At 43.1% G+C, this 19607-nt stretch overlaps 2 protein-coding genes across 5 annotated transcripts in view; one reads left to right on the top strand and one right to left on the bottom strand.

Moving 5' to 3' along the window:
• Positions 1-13579, bottom strand: part of LOC105490612 (nudix hydrolase 5) — a 30998-nt gene extending 17419 nt beyond the window's left edge. The window contains exons 1-3 of one of the 3 annotated variants that reach the window (XR_011608262.1): positions 13425-13579; positions 4261-4364; positions 2947-3014 (exon numbers count right to left, since the gene is read on the bottom strand). Coding sequence is in view for 1 of the 3 variants with exons in the window: in XM_011756407.3 (XP_011754709.2) it covers positions 2947-3014; positions 4261-4323 (131 nt within the window). In the remaining 2 variants the exon portion in view is untranslated. Of the gene's footprint in view, positions 1-2946; positions 3015-4260; positions 4365-13139; positions 13284-13424 lie in introns of those variants that run through there. The other 2 variants (XR_011608263.1, XM_011756407.3) reach the window with 2 other exon arrangements.
• Positions 13580-13750: 171 nt separating this feature from the next.
• Positions 13751-19607, top strand: part of LOC105490611 (cell division cycle 123) — a 53924-nt gene continuing 48067 nt past the window's right edge. For both annotated transcript variants that reach the window (XM_011756406.3, XM_011756405.2), the window contains exons 1-2: positions 13751-13977; positions 16356-16427. In XM_011756406.3, coding sequence (XP_011754708.1) covers positions 13904-13977; positions 16356-16427 — 146 coding nt within the window. In that variant the 5' untranslated portion in view covers positions 13751-13903. The remainder of the gene's footprint in view (positions 13978-16355; positions 16428-19607) is intronic.

The following is a 19607-nucleotide window of genomic DNA, read 5'->3' as shown; positions in this document are numbered from 1 at the left end:
CTGTCTCTACTAAAAATACAAAAATTAGCCAGGTATGGTGGCACACACCTCTAGTCCCAGCTACTCGAGTGGCTGAGACAGGAGAATCGCTTGAACCAGGGAGGCAGAGGTTGCAGTGAGCTGTGACCACACCACCGCACTGTAGCCTGGGCAACAGAGCAAGACTATGTCTCAGAAAAAAAATAAATAAAAAATAAAAATAAAAGGATATAGCAGAGCTGAAGGGGAGGGTCCCTTTCCCCCGGGGGGACACTGAATGCCCGTGCTGTATGCCTGTGTTTTGACTGAGCCTGTCACATGCAGTCAGGTGTGGAATTCTCCACCTGGGGCATCAGGTTGGCACTGAAAAGGTTTTGAATCTTGCAGAATTTTGAATTTCAGATTTTCAGATTAGGGCTGCTCGACCTGTACATACAGGCTTTTATATCCGGTCAGAGATAACACATCCTATAACTTATACATTGTGGCATACTAGAAAGTACAAAGATTCATTCTTCAAAGGGTGACATTCTGGTATGAGATATTAGTGCTTTACGTAAGTCCTCTTCAGAGGCCAGGAAGAAAAACCTATGTATGCAAGAATGGACATGACCATGCTATAAATATGGTAGTTTGGTGGATTTTACAGCCTATTCCCAATCTACTGAAATGGATATTCTGGAAGTGAGACTTCATCCTATTTTCAGAAAAGTCCTCATGTGATTCTGATGTACATCCCTGATTAGGAAATGCAGGAAGGGCAGAAGACCAGTCAGGAGAAGAGATAAGCTGGTGCGAATACATCTTTTTTTTTTTTTTTTTTTTTTGAGATGGAGTCTCACTCTGTTGCCCAGGTTGGAGTGCAGTGGTGCGATCTCGGCTCACTGCAATCACCACCTCCTGGGCTCAAGCAATTCTCCCGTCTCAGTCTTGCCTGAGTAGCTGGGATTACAGGTATGTGCCACCACGTCTGGCTAATTTTTGCATTTTTAGTAGAGATGGGGGTTTCACCACCATGTTGGCCAGGCTGGTCTCGAACTCCTGACCTCAAGTGATCCACCTACCTTGGCCTCCCAAAGTGCTAGGATTACAGGCGTGAGCCACTGCGCCTGGCCTCAAATACATGTTTAGACTCATTAGAGTTGAGGGCTATGTTTTGTGTTATAAACTTAATTTGATAGGAAAAAGAGAACCAGACTGTATCACTATACATTGGGTTCCAACCTCTCTATAGTTTCACAAATAAAAATACATTTGAACATACGGCGCTCCCTAAGACTTGGGCCTTGCCACATTTCTGTATTGGGTTTGGGCCCTACTTATTTCATACATTTAATTTTCCATATCAAACTCACTTGGCATTTTAAGTGAAGAGTTACAGTCTTTCATGGTTGATGGATCATACTGTGCTTAGCTTTCTTACTGCTGGTTTTAATTCAACAGTGCTATCTATCTCTTAGTATGTTCCCCACACTCTCCTACAAAAGGCCTTCTCAAGGGCTTTGCTAGTTTAGTAGACAGATATCATCAAAATTGTTTACTGGCAAGCCCACGTATTTGCATCTTGATGATCTATTTCATCACAAGGAAACCATGTACTCTTACTGGATCACTTTGCAAATGGAGTTTTCATATTGATGGACTTGTATCATGTGATCTGGTTACTAAATTTCGTTCTCATTCTGTTGTGCTCCTTTTCATATTTCACTAAGTAAAAAATTTATTTTCACACTATTTTCTTCTGAGAGTTTACCGTATCAAAAGATTACTATGCAAAAATCTGGAAAGTAAAAGAAAAAGGGTTAACCACATAGCTTTTTTCTCATTGTGCTACAGTTTTCCTTCCGGCTTTTTCTTACACATTATTTGGCAGAGTTTGAAAAGCATATACACACTTTGCTACTTTGTTATCAACTTAGGAAGTTTTCCCGTATTGCTAGGTTGTCTTCAGAATCTGCTTTTTAGACAGCTGCAGAGATTTTACCAAGGCAATACGCTATAACAATTCATTTCCTATTTTTAAGATATTTAGGTTGCTTTCAGTTTTTCTGTCTTTTAAATTTTGGGTGAACATTTTCTATACATAAATTTAATTCTGAATACTAATTTACTTAATATTTTCTTTTGCTGTTGGGTTTTTTTTTTTTTTTTTTGAGGCAGAGTCTCAGTCTGTCACCCAGGCTGGAGTGCTATGGTGCGATCTCAGCTCACTGCAACTTCTACCTCCCGGGTTCAAGCAATTCTCCTGCCTTAGCCTCCCAAGTAGCTGGGACTACAGGTGTATGCTACCACGCCCGGCTAATTTGTGTATTTTTAGTAGAGATGGGGTTTTGCCATGCTGCCTAGGCTGGTCTTGAACTCCTGACCTCAACAGATTCGCACCCCTGCCTGGCCTCCCAAAGTGCTGGGATTACAGGCGTGAGCCACCACACCTGGCCCTTAACACTTTGTTAAAACTGGGATTACTAGGTCAAAGGGTACAATATTTTTAGGGCTATTGATACATATTATGAAATAGGGTGTACAAAATGTTTTTTCCTGATTTGCATTTCCATGAGGCAGGCGCACATACCTCAAAATTAGCAATGTTGTTGTTTTCTCTTTATTTCTTCTAATTTAGAAATTAAAAACTGATTCTACTAGAAGGAAGCAACATGTATGGTTAATTATTCTGTCGCTTTATCAGCTTAAATTAGGTTTGGCCCAAAAGTTTTAGGTCTATACTTGTCTACTTAGGGAGAATGGTATTAAAATAGTTTTCTGATTAGTTATTGTAACACACTTACAACCCAATTTTATTTAGCAATTATAAATGATCCAAACATCCTAACACTGGAAAAACAGCTAAATTAGATTCTTTATTTAAAACAGTTTACAAAAAAGAAAACATCAAAGTTTATGTAAAACACTCAACGGATAACCTGAGAACCCAAATAATGGACATTTTATAAGAAAAAAAAAGTTTACCTAGTTTCACCAGTAGGATCCATGTACGTTGTTTTTTCAAGCTTGACCCATTTTCCTTCTGAAATTAACTAAAAGGATATCAGATAATAAGTTGGGAAACCTTCAAACCAAGCTGTTTTTATCTAAAAGGGTTTTTTCTTTCACATTTCCTCTGTCCTTCCCCAGACTCCCAATAATCATGTTTCCTTCCCAGTAACTTGTGGGCACGTTTTTCAGTTCAGAGTAGGTAGGTACTCAGGGTTGTTTTTTTTAAAGGGCCTTTCTGCTTCTTTTTGAAATTTCTTGGGGTTAGTAGTAACAGGTGAAAAGAAATGACAGTCTAAAAACTTCTGGGAGTTGGTGGCGAGGGTGGGGCATGGAGGTAACCGGAAGGGAGCACATAGGGTGAGGGTCTCCTGACCTGGGTGCATACAACACAGGTGAGTTTAGTATGTAGAAACGGCCATCTCTAGACACTGGTATTTTCCTGTCAGTGATGACACAGGAAGGCGGACTGTGGGGAAACAAGGTCCGGGATTGGATCTCCTATCATGACACACGGGTTTCTCACCCAACCGCAGATGGACACCCCAGGTTCCTTCTGCCTAGACATTGGGGAGTTCTGGTGTTGAAGACTAACTTACCTATGGCACTATACTGAACTGAGAGGAAAGCGTCACTGCGTATAAAGCAGTAACCTTTTTCCTACTATCCTATCTTTCACTTCTTGCCAGCAGCAACCTAATAATTCTCAGCAGATCTGTTCACAGACAACATGGAAAGATTTTTAAATCAAAAGGAATTCCAGAAAGGTGTCAAGATCAGAGTTCCAAGATGAAGGACTTAAAATTTATCCACTGCAATGGTTCCTGCAGGAAAAGACTTTTAAAGCTAAATTGAATAACACACAGACATACATTGGTTCTAGAACTCATTGGAATTTAGACTACAATTAACAACGTCGGTTTTTATTGTTCTTAAACCCTCATGTTGCGACCATAAACAACCAAGTTGTGACAACTACATATGAAATATCTCAGTCCTCAACTGCATATATTCTTTCTTCTTCTATCTAGGGAAACACAGTAAGGATTAAGAATTTTTCTGTTAAGAGCCCAAATCTACCTAGAGTCTCAATTTCACTAATACACAGACCCACTACTCCTCCCACACAAGAGCAAAATGTGCCCGAGTCCAAAAAAGGGAGTAGGAAAAATCTTCATGACCTTCTTCAAGAATGAAAAACCACCATTTGTAACCACAAACAGCCTATGTATTTCTATTAAACTCAGATTCATGTGGGGGAAGGAAAGGAAAATGAAAACCAAGTTATACCTCCTCTGAAATAATATATTGTTTGCCATTCTGAGAAGATTGCGTTGGTTCTTGGCTCTCCATTTTCAAACCAGTCTTTACAGCCCTCAGGTGAGAAGTTCACCCTGCAAGATAACGAGATTTGTTTAGGCTAAAATTATTTTTCTGAATTAAACATTAGTCCCCAGGCCACTAGTCAAAGTACTTAAATAGCAAAAAAATTCATCTGCCATCAACGCTGCCTGTCTCAGTATCTGAGGGAACTGCCACAGGTGGAAACGTGAACAGGGAGGCCTGGGGATAAGGCAGGAAGTGACAGCAGTCCCTGTCACACTCAGCTACACCAGCCAAGTTCCTGCTGTGCCTGTTCTAGGCACTCAGAGGTCGACCTTCTTCATCAGATTTTTCTTTTCTCTTTTATTTTTTGAGAGTCTCACTCTGTCGCCCAGGTTGGAGTGCAGTGGCACGATTTCAGCTTACTGCAACCTCCGCCTCCTGGGTTCAAGCGATTCTCGTGCCTCAGCCCAAGTAGCTGGGACTATAGGCGTAGGTCACCATGCCTGGATAATTTTTATATTTTTAGTAGAGATGGGGTTTCACCACGTTGGCCATGCTGGTCTCGACCTCCTGACCTCAAGTGATCTGCCCTCCTTGGCCTCCCAAAGTGCTGGGATTACAGGCGTGAGCCACCACGCCCAGCCTGATTTTTCTGACTCCGAATCTTAAATTCTTTCCAAGGGAAGACAGCAGAAAGATTATTTATCACTCTCCATGTCCACCTCTCAGTCTTTTATCCATCCTTTACACGTAACTTTACTTATTTTTTGAGATGTAAGATCTCATTCTGTTGTACAGGTTGGAGTGCAGTGGTGAAATTACGGCTCACTGTAGCCTCTACCTCCCAAGCTCAAGTGCTCCTTGCATCTCGGCCTCCTGAGTAGCCGGGATTACAGGTGCACGCTACCACAGCCAACTAATTTTTTAAACTGTTGGTAGAGGTGGGGTCTCACTATGTTTTGCAGGCTGGTCTCAGACTCCTGGGCTCAAGCGATCCTCCTCCTGCCTCGGTGTCCCAGAGTGCTGGGATTATAGGCATGAACCACTGTCCTCACCTCCCCAGTTACTTTTAAGTTTCGGCAGGTATCAAAGTCATAGGTGCAGAGAAAGGATCAGGTAGTACTACAAGTTCTGTTACGAATAGAGCAGGCCCTTATCCCATTTATTGTATATTATTATTTCCTCTTTCTTTATTCCTTCATTTTTGGACCCTGACTGTCCGAAGGTCAAAGTCTTTTTTTGTTACCCACATGGTTGATAATTCAGCTGTATATAGAATTATAGGCCCAAAGCCAATTTTCTATGAAACTGGAAGGCATTGCTTAGTTGTCTTGCTTCTGATGCTGCTGTTGAGAAGTCCAAAGCTATTCTTATTCTTCATCTTTTTGCCATGTCCTCTGTTTTCCTCCTCTGGAAGCTTGTAGTTCGTCACACTTTCATGTTCATGTTATTGTACTGGGAAGTCAAGTGGGTCCTTTCCATCTGGAAACTTCTTACTATGCTTCTTTACAGGGAATTTTTCTTGAATGACTTCACTGTTAATTTCCTCCCCTGTGTTTTCTCTGTTGTTTAAGAACTGTTACTTAGACCAGGCACAGTGGCTCACACCTGTAATCCTAGCCCTTTGGGAGGTGAAGAGTCTGAGACCAGCCTGGGTAACATCGGGCGTGGTGGTGGGCACCTGTAGTCCCAGCTACTCAGGAAGCTAAGGCAGGAGGGTGACTCGGACCCAGGAGTTTCAGGTTGCAGTGAGCCGAGATCACACCACTGCACTCTTACGTTCCACGGTTCTCTAACCTATGCCACCTAACTTCAGCTTCAAGGAAAATACAGCCCACCCAGCATCAATTCTCTTCCCAACTGTCTTAGAAGAAAAAGTGAGTCTGCTCTTAGTTTCTTCTAGGACTTAAAGTAATCGTACTACCCATCTGATCTTCAATGTGTACCCGAGACAGCAAGCTTCCCTATCCTAAAATACAATCGATAACAAACAAACTGTATGGATATTCATCAAGTGCCTTTACAAATCAAGTATCTGACTGACTATCACAGGTAACCTGGCTGAGTCCCCTGTGGCCAACCTGTGAAAGGTGAGATGATGCGTTAGAAGAGTGGCGGTGAGGCCGGGCACGGTGGCTCACGCCTCACACCTGTAATCAAGAGCACTTTGGGAGGCCAAGGCAGGTGGATCACGAGGTCAAGAGATGGAGACCATCCTGGCCAACACGGTGAAACCATCTCTACTAAAAATATAAGACTGGCTGGGCGTGGTGATGCGCACCTGTAGCCCCAGCTACTGGGAAGGCTGAGGGAGGAGAATGGCTTGAACCTGGGAGGCAGAGGTTGCAGTGAGCTGAGATCGCGCCACTGCACTGCAGGCTGGTGACAGAGTGAGACTCCGTCTAAAAAAAAAAAGGGGCGGTGAGTGGGACAGTCAAAGATCCCCTCTCTCCTGGACCTCACTTTCTAGTGAGGAGAAAGGAGAAAGAGTGAGGAAGAACAAAAATTTATGTCAAGTGACTCAGCGTTTCATGAGAAAGATTAAAAAGGATGAGAAGTGTGGGGAAGATGGAAAGAGTAACCTACATGGAGTGATCAGGCAAGGCCTGTTGAATTTGGTGACTTCAGAATGGAGACCTGAAGGTAATAAGGAAGTAAGCCACGTAAAAGTTTAAATACTTAGAGACAGTCATTTAGCATATTGAAACCTGCAGCCCTATTAAGGAAACAGGCACTTTTTCCTTTGAAAGTACCATGGATGATAATTTATTAGGAAAACTTTTTTTTTTTTTTGAGATGGAGTTTCGCTCTTGTCGCCCAGGCTGGAGTGCAATGGCGTGATCTTGGCTCACTGCAACCTCTGCCTCCCAGATTCAAGCGATTCTCCTGCCTCAGCCTCCTGAGTAGCTGGGATTACAGGCTCCCACCACTGCGCCTGGCTGATTTTTATATTTTTAGTAGAGATGGGATTTCGCCATGTTGGGCAGGCTGGCCTCGAACTCCTGACCTCAGGTGATCCGCCTGCCTCGGCCTCCCAAAGTGCTGGGATTATAAGCGTGAGCCACTGCGCCTGGCCACTAATAAAGAGTATTTCTTTGGAATGCATCAGCCTCAAAGGGAAACGGTATTGTGCAGCAATCCATGGATTCTGTAATGACAAAAATGTGCAAATTCAAAAGTATATTCTTTACTATGAGATTCCCAAACATTTCAGAAGGACTATAAGAGTACCTCAGAAATTTTAAGACACAGAAAAGGAATCTTGTTTTTAGCACCATTTCAAAGGCAGAAGCCAAACAGTGCCAGTCGGGGGCTAGTCACTACCAGCAACATGCTGCAGAAAGAAGGAGAAATGAGGTTTAAATCCCATGCTTCGTACGCCAGCGTCTCCACCACTGCAACGGAGTTTGCCTTAACGGACTCAACACTACTTCAAGATTTAAAAGCAAACTTTGATATACATTTTGTCCACTTCATTAGTTAGACTTTAAGGTCATTTGCATATTGCCAATATGTGTATGGTATGAAAAATATACATGTACATGATGTGCAGTGTTCTACAATTTCACTTATGATTGTCCTTAGTCTTTAAAGTCACAAGCTGTTTTAATTCTCATAAATCGTTTGAACTCAGTTCAGTTTGAACACTGAAGGTCTAGATGTGTTGGATGTGCAATTCTCCTGAGCACACACACACAAAAAACATTAATGAGGGGAAATGCTGTAAGATTTTTAGACGCCTTGCACAGTGGCAGGCAGAAGTCTCTGACTAGCTTTGAGAGCACCAGCAGTGGAAACGTCTGTGTATATACTCAGTGCACACTGACCACTATGCTTGCCCTTGAGCACGTTACAGTTTAGCAAGTACATCTGGGGCAAAGACCTGCCTCATAGACACCACCATACCACAGTGTTTTAAAGGAGGGACACAAACATCCACTTGGGAGGCAGTGAGAAAAATGATAAAGCCTTTTTTTTTTTTTTTTTTTTCAGACAGAGTCTTGATGCAACACCCAGGCTGGAGTGCAATGGCGCGATCTCAGCTCACAGCAACCTCCACCTCCCGGGTTCAATCAATTCTCCTGCCTCAGCCTCCCCAACAGCTGGGATTACAGGCCTGCGCCACCACGCCTGGCTGATTTTTGTATTTTTAGCAGAGACGGGGTTTCAACATATTGGCCAGGCTGGTTTCGAACTCCCGACCTCAAGTGATCCACCCGCCTCGGCCTCCCACAGCACTGGGATTACAGGGGTGAGCCAGTGCACCAGGCAAGATTTTTAAAAGACAGTTTGATGTAAAGACATGGCTTAGTGACCAAGAGTGCAGGGAAAGCATTACAACTAGAAGACACCACGTGAACAAAGGCAGAGACACCAGGGAAAGGGTGAGAAATGTTGAGTGTATGGCAAGCCCTTTGGTTCTCAAGCTCCTCCTCCACCTCCTCCTTTAAAAAACAAAGGAAAAGCTGGGTGCGGTGGCTCACACCTGTAATCCCAGCACTTTGGGAGGCTGAGGCAGGTGGATCACGTGGTCAGGAGATCCAGACCATCTGGCTAACATGGTGCAACCCCACCTCTACTAAAAATACAAAAATTAGCTGGGTGCGGTGGCGGGCGCCTGTAGTCCCAGCTACTCAGGAGGCTGAGGCAGGAGAATGGCTTAAACCTGGGAGGCGGAGCTTGCCGTGTGCCAAGATCCACCACTGCACCACTCCAGCCTGGGCGAGACTTCGTCTCAAAACAAAAACAAAAACAACAACAAAGGAAAAACCACCACCACCAAAAAACTCCCAAAACAACTCCACATATAACGATGATGATTTGCGAACACATTTCTAAGGCCATACACAGATTTGATCGGATCTCTGCCCCCCAAAACTGCAGGCCAACAAAGCACACAAAGCCAACTGGCATGGCACAAATTACTGTTGTGATATGAGGTAGTTTTGGGGGCCAGTGCCATGCACTGTATGTGCCTATAGTCCCAGCTACTCGTAGAGGCTGAGGTGGGAGGATCGCGTGAGCTCAGGAATTCGAGATGACCCTAGGAAACATAGTGAGATCCCATTAAAAAACAAACAAACAAAAAACATCAAATAAACTAAGTTTGGGGTTAGCCAGCAAGTACAGCCCTCTACTGAAAGGGAGGAAGTGATTAATTTTTCACCAACTGCAGTATGCCAGTATTAGTAACAACAGCTGCATAAAGAGTTAAGTGGGAGTTTAGATTCCAGAAGTTAAACCATGAACTGAAAAGTCTGGTTGTGCAGTTGGCACCGAGGCTCATTATTCAATCACCGTACCTGAATCCCTGCCATCTGTTGAGGCTGCAAAGTGAAGCAAAAAGTCCAAACAAGAAATTATATGTTGGCTAGTCTCTCCCCTGATAAAGATGAATATTGTTAACAATACTCAACCAAATACAAGATGCAGGAGCCCACATCATAAGCAGAACTCCTGATTGACAAAGAGGGTCGTCAGGCAGTTGGAACAGTTTAATAATTGAATAGAGAAATCAACAAGGCACTTTGAAAGAAATGAAGTGGGAAGCTGAGGCAGGAGAATCAGTTAAACCAGGGAGGCGGAGTTTGCAGTGAGCCGAGATCATGCCAGTGCATTCCAGCACGGTGACAGAGTGAGAGTCTGTCTCCAAAAAAAAAAAAAAAAAAAAAAGAAAGAAATTAAGTGGAAGAGAGGACTAATTTTTTTTTTGCAGTAATAACTTACTTTATGATTGTCTTGTTAAGGTCAAGCATCAAATTGGGCATGTCTAAAGTGGCAATCTACATTCTGGCAGAAAAATTACAAAGAAAAGTCACTTGATTTAGAAGGAACAAAGAATCAAATAATTTGTAGTTATATTTAATAATTTTGGTCATAGTTAAAATTTTTAAAATTATATTTTTAAAAGATAATATTCTGGCCGGGCTCGGTGGCTCATGCCTGTAATCCCAGCACTTTGGGAGGCCAAAGTGGGTGGATCACTTGAGGTCAGGAGTTGGAGCCTGACCAACATAGTGAACCGCCCCCCGTCTCTGCTAAAAATACAAAAATTAGCTGGGTGAGGTGGCACACGCCAGTAGTCCCAGCTACTCGGCAGACTGAGGCACAAGAAAAGCCTGAACCCAGCAGGCAGCGGTTGCAGTGAGCCAAGACTGCACCCCTGCATTCCAGCCTGGGCGACAGAGCGAGAGACTCTGTCTCAAGAAAAAAAAGGATAATATTCTGATGTATCCTTCTTTTGTGCCATTTGCAGTAAAAAAAAATTTGGGTACCCACAATTGAATTCACTTATGGGTTTTTTTTTTTTTCTTTTCATTCTCTTCAGGTGTGGCAGTGGGGTGGGCAGGGAGGAATTAACGTTTACTGAAATTATGCCACTTGGTGATCTCCAGCAATCATTTACCAGGTGGTTTATAATCCTCACGTTTAATTCTGGTTGAGCAACAGTGAACTGACTGTAATGACCCTTGGGAAGGTGAATTGGTTACAGATGTATAGTAATGAGACTGTAAAGAACCACTTATAATAGTCCAGGCAGGACATAACAGGTCTGGAGTAGAGTGGTAGCAGTGGCAAGGTGACATTTAATTTCCATGAAGATGGTTTTAAGGGAGACTGGGACATCGGAAGAAAAAAGGGGTGATGCAGGGCTCAAATCTGTACACACTATGTTTGAGATGATGGCAGACATCCAGGTGAAGAAAACTGGCAGACAGGTGAAAATATTAATCTAGGATGATTAGTCATGCTACGGATTCAGAGAAGGAAATGTGGTTTTTCATTACTTCATTAGGAATTGCACAATAAATCTCCTCCTCCATAATCACATGATTACTGACTTTTCAGCATGCAGGAGGAAAAGCAACTATTTCCACTGTCGAAAGGTTTTATTGGAGAAACTTGATGAATACAATGATTTCATGGCTTAGTGAAGACAACCACAGTGGTTAAAATACACGGAACGCTTATTTAGCTGTATCCATTCAAAGTATTTGAGCATCTCCTATTTAAAATGTCAGTTTATTTGATGCTAGTTAAATGTGTAACAAGTTACTTAAAACCAACTGTAATACTAAAAAGTCACTGAACACACCTCTAAAGTATACAGCCTGAATAAAAGGTATTTATAAAAATTCCTTCCCTGTAGTATCTATATATTTAAGCTTACAAACTTAGCTGCTTTTCTACACACAACTGCAATTCTATATTAAAGCTTTGCAACTGCCTTAACCTCTACATTCTTTTTTTTTTTTTTCTCCGAGACAGAGTCTTGCTCTGTTGCCCGGCTGGAGTGCAGTGGCACGATCTCGGCTCATCGCAACCTCCGCCTCCCGGATTCAAGCGATTCTCCTGCTTCAGCCTCCCGACTAGCTGGGACTACAGGCATGCGCCAACACGCCCGGCTAATTTTCGTAATTTTAGTAGGGACGGGGTTTCGCCATGTTGGCCAGGCTGGACAAACTCCTAACCTCAGGTGATGCACCCGCCTCGGCCTCCCAGAGTGCTGGGATTACAGGCATGAGGCACCGCAACCGGCCTATGCTCAAATGTTTCTTGGGCTGTTAAAGTACTGCTCCTCGCAGAAGCGCTAATGTTCCCGGGATCTGTTTTCTTCCGCACATTTATTCCTATCTTCATTAGAAAACATCTGACCTAAATAAATCCCCCAATGATGCTGACATCTCCTTCCGCTGCAATTTTTTACTTTCTAAGTCAAACCGAAACAATTATTTGAGCGACCGCTCCTGCCTGCCATTAAGTCTTTTTACCACCACCCTCCAGACATATATACAATATTGCTTCTCTCCCTCAAAACAGAAAGGACTGCATAATTCCAGATCAAGGCATAAATGAACCATTACTGTCCAACCCCCACCAACATACCTTGCAATATTATAATCTATTTACCTCTGCTTTGAAAATGTTATTCTTTAAAGCACTGCTTCCAACTAGCCACTTAGCCAGTAACATTTTTGAGAAAAACAAAACAAAACCTAAAACAATGTATATATTCCTGGGGGGAAGAGTTTCTAACTCAAAATAGGCAGAGAATTCTGTTTATTATTCTAAGGAATACCCTTCTGAAGAGGCCTACGGTCCGTGGGGCAGTTTCTAATTTAAAACTGCTTAGGTGGACCAGGAAGAATGTACATTTAAGGAGATATCTTTAGAGATAGATACCTCGCGCAAGCCAAATGCTCGTAGGGTAAGCGACATGACTAGGGGTTAAAAGCGGCTGGCTGGTAGGCCGGGCGCGGTGGCTCACGCCTGTAAGCCCAGCACTTTGGGAGGCTAAGGCGGGCAGATCACCTAAGGTCAGGAGTTCGAGACCAGCCTGGCAAATATGGCGAAGCCCCGTCTCTACTAAAAATACAAAAATCAGCCGGCGTGGAGGCGCGCGCGCTCTCAGCTACTCGAGAGGCTAAGGCAGGAGAATCACTTGACCCCGGGAGGCGGAGGCTGCAGTGAGCCGAGATTGCGCCACTACACTCCAGCCTGGGCACAGAGTGAGACTCCGTCTCAAATAAATAAATAAAAGCAGCTGGTTACTTCTCATTCTCTTTAACGAAACAAACAAAACTGAACTTTGCTGGATGACAGGAGTGAAGCAAAGGAAAAAAGAAGGATAGTACAAGTTCGATTCGAATTCTTCCAGTCTTATGATTCGATCACTGCAGGAATACTGATAAAAATCTGCGTTTTTCCCAGCTTGATAACTTTTGCGAGGCCAGACTAAACGAATACAACGCTCAAAGGAGACAAGTCTCCTTTTTCCTCCGCTTTCTCAAATTTACCTCTCGCCTTTTCCCTCCCAAAGTCGAACCCCCCCAGAATCGTACAGGCGATATTCCCTCTACCAAGCATTCTACTCCTCTGCAGATGCTGCAACCTTTACACTGGAACCAACACTTAGCTGTGGTGCTCCCCGCTTTCTTTACTCGGAGTAGCCCAGGCTCCTCCGCTCCAATCCCCAGTTTCCCTTTTGGGCGCCTGGACGCGTGCCCAGCCGCAGCCTGGGAGACACCGCGCGGCTGCACGCACCATGCAGATGTGCTCCCTCTCCCCTTCTACTTCTCCTCCCCAAAGAGATTTTGTGTTGTGACTGGCCTGTCCCGGTTACTTACTCCAAGATGTAGGGGTGAAGAACGGAAGAGGACGAAATAACTAGCTGGAGGCAGCAGTGTCAGCCGATGCCGGTGCCACGATTCGAGACACCGGCGCCTCTCGCGGTGCTAACAGGATGGGCGCGCGCCCTCCTCCCGGCATCCGTAGAATCCCCGCCTTTGACCTAGCTCCAGGTGATTACTTTCCGGGTCAGTGTGTGTCTAGGGCAAAGACGGAGTTGTAAACTTCTTAAAATTCCTCTCTCAACATTTCAGTAATTCCTCTTTCGAGACCAAAGCTCTTTTTGTGTGCGTGTGTGTCAAGCGTATGCCCCGGGATTGTCCTTCTCCGCTTCCCTTTCTCGGTGTTCCTTCTTGCTTCAGGGACCGGAAGAGTCCTTGAACCAAAATAGCTCGGTGGGCACTTCCGGGGCCGGAGCCCAGGGTTCCGGGAGGGTGCAAGCAGGAGAGGGAAAGGCAGCGGCGGCGGCAGCTGGAGAATGAAGAAGGAGCATGTGCTGCACTGCCAGTTCTCCGCGTGGTACCCGCTCTTCCGAGGCGTTACCATCAAGAGGTGAGATGGGAGGGGGTTCGCCCGGCCTACCGGCCAAAGGGAACCGCGACTTGTGAGCGAATCTTACTGCCATCCAAAAAAAATGCAGGCCTTCTAGCGACTGCATGGGAGGGAGAGTGTCGAGAGGGAAGTAGGTAAGCAGTTGTCTGCGTCTTGTTGCAAGCCAGCGAGTGTGCTGGCTAGGAGGGTCAGTTGTGGTTTCAGTGAGGGTCGGAGGCGGGAGGAGTAGTGGATTAACGTAGTTTAGGCTTGGGAGTTCACCACCACTACTTTTAGAATGGCCCCCGGCTCAAGATGATCACTGCCCAAGGCCACCCGGTGGCTTAATTGCTTTTACGCCACCTCCCCAGAGGTTGGAGATTGGGAAGGTGAAAGGATACGTAATTACAGTTAGATACGAGAACAAGTACATAGATCTGTTGTATAGCATAGAGACTATAATGACGATATACGTATAGTATTCGTGAAAAACGGAGAGTGGATGTTAGTATTCTCATCACAAAAATAACTCTGTTAGGCAATGCTTTTGTTAGTTAGCTACATTTAACCATTCCACAATGTATAAATACTTCAAAGCATTAGGTAGGCGGCAAGTATTAATATATACAATTTCGTCTCTCAGTTTTTTTAAAGGTGTTTATAGAAAATCTGGGGTTTGCACTTACTGATTTTTTTGAGCCAACATTTCAGTAATTGCTGATTCATTATATAATGGTTTCATTCAATAAAGATTGGGTATGTACTTGAAAATGTGTAATAGGCTCAGAATGGTCAGTTAAAATGTATAAGAGAAGTTTCAGGTTTTTAAATAGTATTGGAATGTCTAGTAGAACCTTGGATTCATTGTACTTAACAATTTCGTTTGTTAGCTTTGTAAGAGTAAAATACTTAGGAAGGCTTGTTTGTAATCAGCCAATAGACACATTAAAAAAGAAAATTGAGTAGTGTATAAATAGAATTTAAATTTTTAAAGAGACTTTTAAGTTACAAAATTTCACATGAAATTGATTAAAATTTCACATGAAATTGATTAAAATTTAAATCATGAAATTGATTTAAAATTAATCTTAACATAATAAGATTTGTTAGATGAAATTGAAAGCCTGAGGAAGAACTAGATTTTTTTTTTTTTTTTTTTGAGACGGAGTTTTGCTCTGTCGCCCAGGCTAGATTGCAGTGGCAGCGATCTTGGTTCACTACAGACTTCGCCTCTGGAGTTCACGCCATTCTCCTGCCACAGCTTCCCGAGTAGCTGGGACTACAGGCGCCCGCCACCACCCCCGGCTAATTTTTTGTATTTTTAGTAGAGACGGGTTTTCACCGTGTTAGCCAGGATGGTCTTGATTTCCTGACCTCGTGATCCTCCCGCCTCGGCCTCCCAAAGTGCTGGGATTACAGGTGTGAGCCACTGCGCTCGGCCAGAACTAGATTTTTGAATGTGAAATCGTACTTTTGATAAATCAAATATTTATTTTTAAAACCGGAGTAGCCCATGAATACTCTTTTTTTGGTGCACAAAATCATTTGTAATGTGCCAAAAAAAACTTATTCCATAAATAAATGAGACATAAGTCACTGATGTTGTGTTAACTTCCTGAAAGCAGGCTGTAAGCTTTTCCACTTTTTGAAAATGTATATGCCTCAAGATCAAAATAATACCAGCACTCTTAGGTATCTGTGGTAGGGCTTTTTGATAATTTATTATTTCAAGGTAAAAAACAAATTATCCCATAAGTTTTTAAGAGACTTCAAATATGACTTTGCCATCCTTAATTATGATTATCTGAAACAAATTAAGCTAAAGCATGCCCAGTTTAAGCAGCTTTTATCTCTGGTGATCAGCTGAATAGAATGACAGCAAGACACATCCGAAAGTATCATGAATTCTTAGCTGTGGGTGCTCATTGCCAACCCAAAAATGGTTTCCAGATCTTGACTCTACTTCTGCCCTCTATCTTTAGAAGGTGACCAAACGCTAGTCATCTTCTGGTTTGTTTTGCTGCATTTCCTGTGTTGCAGCAAATATCTGCTGGTCTCTGATGTCTTAAAGACACAGAAATGTTGTGCTCACTCAGAATCCTTTTGAGCTTGTTGCTTTCATACTGTGATTTCCATCTGATTGTTTGGATTTGGCTGGTTTTTGTGGCAATAAGGTGAACCGCAGTATTTAATCATATTATTCTAATTCCTTGTCTGCTGCTACCAAATATACATCATTAACATTTTCTACTTTATATTAAATACGTTTATATTATATTGAAATAAGTAAATCCAAAATCAATAAAGGGTGAACATTTTTCTCTCTGCTTATAGTTGATCTTTTAAAATGATGCCTTTTTTGGTGTTTTTTTTGTTTGTTTGTTTGTTTGTTTTTTTAGTGTCATTCTTCCACTTCCTCAGAATGTGAAGGATTATTTACTCGATGATGGAACTCTGGTGGTTTCAGGAAGGTAAAGTATTTTAGAAAAAAATTTATTAAACTTTATCATAAAGAAGCACATAAAATGAATGAATTAGCTTAGGCACCATTCTCTCCCTTTAGCTCTTTTTCTCTCCTAGCCAAAATGATGTGCTGATCTTTATCTCATATTCCTTGTCAATGCTTACTTAATATTTTCAGCATTAAGTACTTTTCCCTCTAATAATGACAAGTTGTGAAATTGAGCAGTTCCTTTCATCTCTGTCTTTAGAAAACAGTTATGATGACAAGTTTTCCTTCTGAAGGTGGCAGGGTGGGGGAAGTGCACATTAAAATTCTTTGAGATCCTTCAGTTTTGACGATTAAAAATTCATTGTTGCAAATAGAAAGCTTTACTAGGCTTTATCATTTCATTCCTCAACATTTTCTTCCCCACAATTGACCTACCGTGGCCCCACCTCCACTTTCTAGAAGCCGTTCAGGTAGTTTGCCTATTTATAGAATAAAGGGAAGAAGTTACTGTGTTTCAGTCTTTTGGATGCAAACTTGAAAACATTGAAGAATCATAGGATTTAGTGAAGTTCTCATTTTTTCATTCGAATCTGCTCAGAAGTCACGTTATGAGTGTTCAGCCCTCACCAGCCTTTCTAAAATAGCCTGACAGTAACCCTATGCCCTAACCTCCCTTCAGTTTTCTGCATCACACTTACTTCCACCTGACAGTTGTTAATTGTTCCATTAGAATGCAGTTTCATGAAAACAGGGACGTGGCCCATTTGTTCACCCCAGCTGGTGGGACAGTGCCTGATACAGCAGAGGTGCTTGATAAACATGTGTTGGATGAAGGAACTCTAGAAATAGAGTAAGAATTGTGTGTTTTCAGTAACACTAAGCGGACCCCATATTTTTGCCTATTGGGTTTTTAATGTGGTTTTCTGGATTATATTTCTGTTTTTGGTATTCATAGAGCCTCAATAACCAGAAAATTGTTAATGTAGCGCCTCATTAACTTTGAGTAATTTGAGGCTAAGGAAACAGTAGGAAAGTCAGACAAGTCTCAACTTTAGGATATTTACAGATACAATTTTTTTTTGTTTTGTTTTTCTTTTGAGACGGAGTCTCACTCTGTCGCCCAGGCTGGAGTGCAGTGGCGTGATCTTGGCTCACTGCAAGCTCCGCCTCCCGGGTTTGCGCCATTCTCCTGCCTCAGCCTCCCGAGCAGCTGGGACTACAGGTGCCTGCCACCTCGCCCGGCTAATTGCTCACTGCAACCTCTGCCTCAAGTGAGTTCAAGTGATTCTCCTGCCTCAGCCTCCCAAGTAGCTGGGACTACAGATGCCCGCCACCACGCCTGGCTAATTTTTTGTATGTTTACTAGAGATGGGGTTTTACTCAATCTCCTGACCTCGTGATCTGCCTTCCTCGGCCTCCCAAAGTGCTGGGATTACAGACATGAGCCCCTGCGCCCAGACTTTTTTTTTTTTTTTTAAGATGGAGTTTTGCTCTGTCACTCAGGTTGGAGTGGAATGGCTCAATCTCAGCTCACTGCAACCTCTGCCTCCCATTGATTCTCTTGCCACAGCTTCCCAGCTAGCTGGGACAACAGGCGTGTGCCACCATACACAGCTAATTTTTGTATTTTTAGTAGAGATGGGGTTTCACCACGTTGGCCGGGCTGTCTTGAACTCCTGACCTTAGGTGATCCACTCGCTTCAGCCTCCCGAAGTGTTGGGATTACAGGCGTGAGCCACTGTGCCTGGCCAGTTTTTTTATTCTCAAATACATATACCTATTTGCTTTGTAAATGAGCTTATAAATAATAAGCTTATATAAATGAGACTATAAGTAAAATAACTTTTAATATTAGAAAATAATTGGTAAATCTCAGTAGGGTAAACATATTGAAGAGCTCCTATGATGATTCTCACTGGCCAGATGTTTGCATGGCCTCTGGCTTAGGCAAGCACTGATGTTAAATACTGTGAAACAGGGCCGGGTGTGGTGGCTCATGCCTGTAATCCCAGTACTTTGAGAGGCCGAGGTGGGTGGATCACCTGAGGTCAGGAGTTCAAGACCAGCCAGACCCACATGGTGAAACCCCGTCTCTACTAAAAACACAAAACAGCTGGGCCTGGTGGTGGGCACCTCATTCCAACTACTCAGGAGGCTGAGGCAGGAGAATTGCTTGAACGCAGGAGGCGGAAGTTGCAGTGAGCCAAGATCGTGCCATTGCACTCCAGCCTGGGCGACAAGAGCTAAACTTCATCTCAAAAAAAAAAAAAAATACTGTTAAACAATGCGATACGGTGCTTTACAGTAAGCCACAAATCACATAGGGATCTTGCCCTTTTGGAGTTGACAGTAAAGCTTAGTATTTTGTGAAAGCCGACGTGGCGTAGTGCTGTTTCGTTAGTCAGACGACCTAATTTTAAGTAATATCTTTGCTATTTTCTAGTCCTTCCCTCTGTGCCTCAGTTTTCTTGTCTGAATATGGGGCAAATGACAGTATAGACCTTACTTTATAGGGTCATTGCAAAGATAAAAAGTGATAATATCTAAAATGGTCAGTCTAATGCCCAGTATATTGTATGCTCTTAAGACATGCAACTACTTTTATTATCATTAATCTTAGGTGAACATAGCAACCACACAAGAGAATATGTAATGAAAACTGGGATAAGTGCTGTGCAGAAAATGGGGTGGTCATTGCCCTTAAATTGCTGGGAGAGCTGAGGACCGCGAGGAGGGTCAGGGAGTGCTCTGAAGAAGGATCTTTGGAGCCTCTGAGATGTGAAGATTGGAGGAATGTAGTCAGTTGAAGGTGAAGGGAAGAATCTTCCAGATGGGGGGAACAGCATTAATAAAGGCTCTAGGCCTGGAAGATCTTGACATACAAGAAGCTTGGAAAAGGTCATGTATCTAGAGTATGTGTATGGGGAGTGAGAGAAGGGTAAGTGGCATGAGATTCACAGTTGATGACATGGGGGAGGACAGTTAAGGTTAGGGGTGTGTGGGGGAGTCATGTTAAAGATGCTGGAATTTATTCTGAGAATGTCAGGAAGGCGTTGAAGGGCTCTGAGCAAGAGAATGACTTGATCAGATTTCAGTTTCCGGGCAGTGTCAGGTGACTATGGAAATGGAAGACAGGTTAGGAGGATATTGCATTGGACTGGGTGAGACCTGCTAGTGGCTTGAACTAAGATGGTGACAG

Source organism: Macaca nemestrina, chromosome 9 (assembly GCF_043159975.1).
Source record: "Macaca nemestrina isolate mMacNem1 chromosome 9, mMacNem.hap1, whole genome shotgun sequence".
In the NCBI taxonomy this organism is placed as follows: domain Eukaryota; kingdom Metazoa; phylum Chordata; class Mammalia; order Primates; family Cercopithecidae; genus Macaca; species Macaca nemestrina.
Note: the sequence above shows the minus strand (reverse complement) of the source record. Positions and strands in the feature narration are given on the sequence as shown.